The sequence below is a fragment of the Sebastes fasciatus genome, chromosome 10 (assembly GCF_043250625.1).
Source record: "Sebastes fasciatus isolate fSebFas1 chromosome 10, fSebFas1.pri, whole genome shotgun sequence".
Lineage (NCBI taxonomy): Eukaryota > Metazoa > Chordata > Actinopteri > Perciformes > Sebastidae > Sebastes > Sebastes fasciatus.
In genome coordinates, this window is record NC_133804.1 from 13,583,268 (window position 1) to 13,591,216 (window position 7,949).

At 39.8% G+C, this 7,949-nt stretch overlaps 1 protein-coding gene across 1 annotated transcript; it reads left to right on the forward strand.

Annotated features, from left to right (window-relative positions):
- The first annotated feature begins 474 nt into the window (after positions 1–474).
- trim105 (tripartite motif containing 105) lies at positions 475–7,949 on the forward strand. The gene is made up of 7 exons (XM_074648300.1): positions 475–1,378; positions 2,363–2,709; positions 3,827–3,922; positions 4,606–4,839; positions 5,533–5,546; positions 5,677–5,792; positions 6,034–7,949. Exons 1-7 carry the CDS (start codon positions 1,261–1,263, stop codon positions 6,591–6,593), a joined length of 1,485 nt encoding a protein of 494 aa, XP_074504401.1. The 5' UTR covers positions 475–1,260; the 3' UTR covers positions 6,594–7,949.

A 7,949-nucleotide genomic window follows, 5' to 3' on the forward strand; every position in this document is an offset into this window, starting at 1 on the left:
GGATTCCTGGGGTAAACATTTATGTGGTATGCTCCAGTTATACCTCCTGGTGTACTTTTATTCTAAGACAAAGCCAATGTGTCCAGGAAAGCAAAACTCATCCGAGCCTGATTCTGTGTCTATCTGATTGAGTTGCAGACATATATAAAATATTGCACTAGAGACAGTCAAATTAGGTGTCCCATTAAACCTACCATGAGGCCATGCATGTCCTCTGTATTGTTTCTGTAAATATGGAGGTTTTAACAGTGTGAGAGGTGTGCAAACTGCATTCTATTTTGTGTACACACAAATTATAGAAAGGCTAGTGGATGTGAGGCGAAAATTATTTAATCACAGCGGCACTTCACTGATTTCATACATGGATAATTATTCAGCTTGTGAAAACTTGACCTTTCTACAGAGCCAAGAGGAGGAGCAGAAGTCTAGTTTTCACTCAGAACACTTGAATTACAATATGCTCAAAGGTTATTATGGAATTTTTGCCCAATGATGCCAAAAACATTCTGCCTACTGCTGGTTTAATTGTTAGAATTAGAAAATAATGTCCAAAAAATGTCCTTGTGGAGTTGTTTTTGGAATTTCTAAAATCTTGGCTATATACCGACCTGCTCATGACAAGACATAATGAAGGATGTGACTGCTTCTGCAAATTTGCAGTGTAGGGCGGACATGTAGCCTTTGTTCACAGTGGTGCTCAGTGCAAAGTGAAACATAAAATGGGTTAAGGGGAGTATTTTTTTTTTTTATCATTATTTTTATTGAACAAATTCAAATTTACAAACAACATGGCTCATATATCATTGCATTCGAGTAAAAGGACAAATATATAAATATAAAATATGTAAAATTATAATTGAAAATAATAATAAATTAAATTAAGAGCTAGGGCTGTATACCTGTAATTCATATTCTTCTATTACACCAAGAAGTTTCAAAGCATTTTTGTTTTTCATGACTTTTTATGTAAGAAAGAAACTCAGAATGAAACACATTAAACCTGGGTTTCACTTTCATATACTTGGATTTGTGCAAATACATTTTTCCAAGAATGAGAATGTTATTCACCAGAAAGTCATCTTTGTTATAGTCTATGACAAGACCATAAACAATGTCCTTTTGAGAAACTTTTGTGAAAAGCCAGTCATGTATGGTTAAGTTAAGAGGAGTAGAGGAAAAGTTACTGTATTAACTCACATACTGCTGTTTCACTGTGAGACAAATGGACCAATCACAGGCCAGTATGCAGCTGCTTTGCGCATGCGCAGTACGCTTGTACGTCTTGTTCCCAAACAGCAGCGGGAGCAGAGACCCAAAGGGAGCCGATGGAGGGACTTTAAAGTGTTTATACCACACATTTCTCCAAACAAGAGACAACGTAAGTTCATGAAAGTGTTACCTAAACGTTTATTAGAGTCACCATGTCATTTGTTTTGTTTCTTGTTGCTTAAATAGGCTGTTTACTGGCTGCTTTACCTAGCTAGCAGCTGCAAAACAAAACAAAACTGCTCCTCTGACAATACAAATCACAAGCTAGTTTACAGAGTCATGTGATATAATCACACGATTTGTACTCCTGGTCAAGCTGATTAATGCGTGCACTTGAACTGGCTGTCGTTTACACTTGAAGCAGGTGTTAAAGCATAATCTAAAGAGCAAGTGGAGAGTTATTTGCACCTGATTTGTTGTGATGTTGGACTTCAGAGAGGGGAGGTGACAGCCCACTCCTCCTCCTCCTCTCTGCTGGACCCAGATTAGACAATGAGTAACTTAATCTCATGTGGTGAACATCAGGAAATTGTTGCTGCAGAATGGGATTTTTTTATTTTATTTCAGCTGACTGAACAAGCAAATGTGTCACCCTGTAAACTGTCCTCAGAAAAGGAAGTGTTAATGTCTTGCTGTCAATTCAATTCAATTTAATTTACTGGCATGACTGTCAGGTGAACAATATTGCCAAAGCATCAATTCAATAATAAATAAAAATAAAAAAAAGAACAAAATAAAAACAAAAACATCTATATATATATATATATATATATATATATATATATATATATATATATATATATACATATATACAATTCATTAAGCAAATTACAATATATAGATATTTAAAAAGAACATGCATGTAAATGGAAGAAAACAATAAAGAAGTAATTAATGTTTGTTGTGTCAATAAAACAAACAAACAAATAAAAAACTATTAATAACAATATATTGCAATATCAAAGGATAAATGTAAAAAAAAAAAACATGAAGTAGAGGAGTAAATAAAATACAGAGTGTGAGTTATAACTATTATGTGTTGTGATTGTCTGTTAGGCTGTGACACGCACTCTCTCTCTCTCTCTTCTTCCAGGCGTTTGCTTTCACTTCCTCAGTGTGGACAGACTTTTGGAGCGCAAAACACCCTTCACCATGGCTGCTGCTGCTGCCGTTCCTACATCCTCCAAAGGCAGCCTGAGGGAGGACCTGACATGTGCCATATGCTGTGACCTGTTCCGGGAGCCCGTCATGTTGGCCTGTATGCACCATTTCTGCAAACCCTGCATCTCCAGGTACTGGAGAGGAACCCAGGGACCTGTAACCTGCCCGCAGTGCCGCAAGGAGTTCAGCTCCAAACAGTTTCAGACTAACTACCTTGTGACAGCCATGGTGGAGAAGGTCCGGGCCACCACCTCGGACACTTACATCAAGAACCTAGAGGTGAGTTCAGACTCCCACTGCCTGTTTACCCCCGTTATCCTGCTGGCTGCCTTCCAATACCTTTACTCCTGGACATCTGGAAAGGGTTATTAAGTGGTTGGCAATCTTATACAAATAACCTTATGCTCCAAAGCAAGCCGATCGATTGGAAACGAGCGTTCTGTAACCTTTGAGTTGTGTAAGTTGAATACTAATGTATTCTAGGTTTCAGTCCACATCTGTGTTTATTCCGCCCTGAACACATCTTGCTTGAAGTGCCCAGGGCAAAGTCCACTCTCCACTCCCTTTTTATATTACTTTGTGTGACTGTGACAGGATATAAGACTTAACCACAGCAAAGGAGCCAATACACACTGCCAGAATAATGAAAACACCCGTACAACAATTCCTGTAATAAATCCTATCTTTGTCACTCTTATTAATTACATTTAATTGTTTTTGCATATTGTGCCCTGAAGGTGTTTATTCAACCTTACGGTTGTTTCTAAAGAACTAGTTTAAGATGTTGGGAAATACGTTCTTGCTGAGAGTTTGATGAGAAGTTCGATACCACTCTCACGTAAACATAAGGCTAAAGCCAGCTGAGCTGCTTAGTTTAGCTTAGCTTGGCATAAAGACTGTAAACAGCTGGCATGGCTCTGTCCAAAGGGAATACAATTCACAAACCAACACTTCCTAAATCTCTTAACTGGTTATATCTTGTTTGTTTAATCCATACAAAGACAACAAAGTGGCAGTTGTTAAACTATATCTTATAGGCTGTAGTTTGTGCTGCTGTTGCACAGTAGATTGTATGACATAAGTTATTTTTCCCGATGTTATTGCTCATCTATATATGTAAATGCGATTGACAAAATATTAGATATACATTCAATAAAAATGCAACAACACAAAGTACATTCTCAGAACATACCATGGAGTTGACTCAACACACAATAAAGTCTCAACAGAACCTGAACATTTTTAGGTAGCAGTACTTATTGCGGGGCTATTTTTCTGGTCGCTCAGTATTCCGCACGTTTACAGTCGTTAATGAGTTGTCATGCTCTGCTCAGTCTCTCTCTATGTGCCATTGTTTCTGTCCCCGCACTGATTTGATTTTCATATTGCTATACAGAAACAACTGAAAGAGACGTTGGAGAGCCATCGCCTGAGGAAGGAGGACTTCATCAATAGTATTCGCCGAGACAAAGACAAGATGGATAACATAAAGGTACACTCCTCTGGGGAACTCAGCACTTAGCAGATAAGAATGCACATGAAACTCCCTAATGGCTGTTTGCAATATGTTGCTATGCATATTTGGCGGTGTTTGCCGATGGTGGTAAGTGACAGTCTGTGCTTTGATATGTAAAACATAATGGCCTTCCGCTCGGGTGCATAAATGTCTGTCTAACCTCTGACTTCATTGTGTGTTAACTATGCATAGGAAATCCTTCTATACAGTCTTATTCTGTCAATTATTTGCTTCAGCAGAAAGACTCGGTGCATCAAACCAAGCACTTCCAATTAAGCTTTCAGTTGCTAAAACAATACACAAGACTCATTACACCATGTGACAAACTGTGCACAGGCAGAGGCGACGGAAACGACAACACATCTAATTTGTATGAGACAGATGGAAAATAAGAGCTTGAGTTTAGCTGTGCATGCTGTGCTGAGATGATGAACAGTAAATCCTTCCCCGCTTAAACAGTCTGTATTTGTTTGACACATAGATCTTTGATGCAAAGTGTAGCTTCATTACCCCTTGTTTGTCTCTCTCTAGAGATGTGTATTTAGAGCTTTAATGGAACAAGCCACGCGGCAACAACGCAGCTGTGGTAATACAAAGAAAGCAAGATGCTACATTGTGTACCTCTACCTGTAACATCAGTTATTTCACCCCCGTTGCAGAGAGTCGGAGCAGATCTGCAGGCTCGCGTCCATGGGGAATTCAGAGCTCTCCATCAGATCCTGAACGACGAGGAGACCTGCGCTCTGGAGCAGCTCAGGAGAGAGCAGGACGAGGAGCTGGAGAAGGTCCAGCGCCACCTGCAGGCCATGGAGGTGGCGGTGAGGGAGCTGGAGGACAATATGAGAGCGCTACAGGAGGCTAGCGCCGCCACGGAGAACATCATACTGACCGAGGTGAGGGCTCGGCTAGGACGAAAAGTTTAGATGAGAATCCAATAGGAATAGGCCGATACCGGATCGGATATCGGGCTGGTATTGACTCAAATAGCTGGATCGGGTATTGGTGACAATCGGGACTATCAATTCAGTTATATGTTTATATACTATATACATTACAGACTGGAATTTCAATTACTGTTTAAGTGTTGACCAATTTGTTGCTGCATTTAAAAGGTTTACACTTGAATTCCTGTTAATTTTGAAGATTTTTTACCAAGTTGCTGCTTTAATAATAAATAATAATTCAGTAAATTTATATCTATTTATTTGTTCCATTTTGTTTACTAAGTTAGGAAAGCGATGTTTAAGTCAAGACTGATGTTGCCTTACACATACATGAATGATCCCAGTCACTTCCACACAGTGAGGCTTACAGCTTATTAATTATACACTGGTATCAGATCGGTACTCGGTATCGGTCGATACCCAAAGCCCAGGTATCGTTATCGGTACCGGGATTGAAAAAGTTGGATCGGTGCATCCCTAGAATCCAAGTTTGTATGAAATGTTTTGATGCCTCAAAGTAGCTGTCAAGCTGTGAATATTGTAGATCACATCTGAACTTTTAATAAAACCCAGAGTGTCATGTAATTCGACTTGTGAAAAACAGTTGTTGATGTGATTTTTCTTTCATTTCCTTCTCTCCAGCTCCCACAGCTAAGGTACGTGTCCATCTTAGTGATCTGACTGACTGATTGCTTGTGGCATTTTTTGCACTTGTCATATGCTTATTAGATTTCTACCTCCATTTAGTGCTGAGAATAAATGCATGTTTGCCTTTTTCTCTGACAGGCCATGTGTGCAGGTGGATATTGCCCCGGAGTTTGATACGAACGCTTTCAGCAACAAATACATGGCCCCATTACAGTACATCACATGGAGAAAGATGTTCAAGGCTTTGAAGCCAGGTAATTTCCTCTCTGGTGTGCTTCATTAGACACCAAAGAAAACTGGTGCTGCCTCTACAATAGGAGTAATTACAGGAAAATTGCTGGTATTATATAAAGATGTTGAAGTGGTATCATAATGACAGCAATGACTCCATTGTTCCACTGATAGGATATATTCTCATAGGATATATTTTCAATTCCAAATGTGACGCGCTGTTGAATTTCATTACCCTTTTTAATGAATTGTTTTACCCCAAAGGTCCTTCCCCATTAACGTTTGATGTCGACACAGCACACCCGAGCATTCACGTCTCCAGGGACAAAACCGCGGCAGTCGAATGTGATGTCATGATCCCGCATGCGGACCACAACAAGCGTTTCCTCCAGTGCGTCAACATTCTGGCTGCCCAGGGCTTCCAGTCCGGCCGACACTATTGGGAGGTAGAAGTGAGCTCCAAACCCAAGTGGGACCTGGGCGTGGCCTCCGAGGCCGTCGACAGGCACACTCGGATCAAGCTGAGCCCCGAAAGCGGCTACTGGACGCTGCGGCTGCGCAACGGGAGCGAGTACTCGGCCGGCACGCAACCCTGGACGAGGCTGCATCTCGCCTCTTCCCCTCAGAGGCTCGGGGTTTTCTTAGACTGTGACGAAAGGAGGGTGTCCTTCTACAACGCCGACGATATGAGTCTGCTCTACTCGTTCACCAACGGGCCGAGGGGCAAGGCGTTCCCTTTCTTCAGCCCGTGCATCAGTGGCGGCAGTCAGAAACCCCCACCTATCAAACTCCTCCACTACCCTCCCGTCGCCCTGTCTGGCTGACATGGGTGCGATCAATAGAAGCTTCTCAGTATGCAAGAGCTGTCCACTCACTTATTGACCAATGACTGTTATCGTTCAGCTGTTCAAAGACAGCACTGCCATTATGAGAGTTATGGTTTTATATCACAAGAGTTTAACATTTCAGATCGTTCTGTTATTGTCCAGGCTTTAAAGGGGAACACCACCCACATTTAGAATTCCAATATGTTATTCCGATGGCCTAGGAAAGTTCAATCAATAAGAAAATCTCAAACTGGTGATGTCATATGGTATAAAGTCAAGAGCTGCTCCACAGACAATAAATGGGAAACTGATTTTGCTTTACAGAAGGTTAATTTTCTTTTTTATACCCAAGCTTTATTCCATAGTAGAGTTCTCAGTTGTGACCAGAGTGCTCTCAGTATCATCTGTAACAACTCTCCTATTCATTGTCTATGGAGCAGTTCCACACTTAATACCCCATGATGTCACAGATATGAGTTTTATTAGTTTTATTAGAGTCGTTCATGGTTACTAATATTTTTTGGGACCGTTTTAGACCAAAGAAATAACGTATGCATTTTGAAAATGTCCGTAGTTCCCCTTTAATGATCGTATATCGCCAGATGCATCTATTTACTAATCCTTGAAATGTTATGAAAATTGCCATACTCACCGTATAATATAATTCCACTGTGCTCTAATCGTTCTGAAGAGGCTCGTTTGATTTGCATTAGCAGTCAGCAGGGACATTAAAAAACACTATTCAACCATTTTGGATTGAATAATTGTGATGATTAGATGCACCAAATTACATTTTAGGACAATACTTGTTCTTCACTGTTCAACCAAATATCTTAAATAGATGAAGACAGTTGACCTTTAAATGATAATGTGAATAATTATCTCTCATTAAGTCAGACTTTCCTTAGGCTCGTTGATGGTTGAAAGGGTTTTTAATCATCATTAAGTTCAATCAGCATGAAAGAATTGTGCACTTTACCGTGAGATTTTCTGTTTGATTAAATGGTTCTTCATGTTTTATTCATTAGTCTGAGATGAAAATGTTTGGCTTTTTATTTGTTTTCTGATTTAGATGTAACTCAACAGCATCTTTTCTTTCTTTAGATGACTTTTAGCAACTAATCTTGATTTGTCATTATTTGTACATTCATTTATATACATTATATGTGCCTGAATTTGTACATGTGATATAATGCACACTTAATTTTGTATTGCTCTAGGAAATAACTTAACTGTAGTTCTTTGCAGGATTCAGTCTATATAATTACGTTGTTGTGATTGCATGTACGATCATTTCCTGTTAAAGACCCACACAATTACTGTAAAACCTGCTGATGCAAATAAAAAAAACAA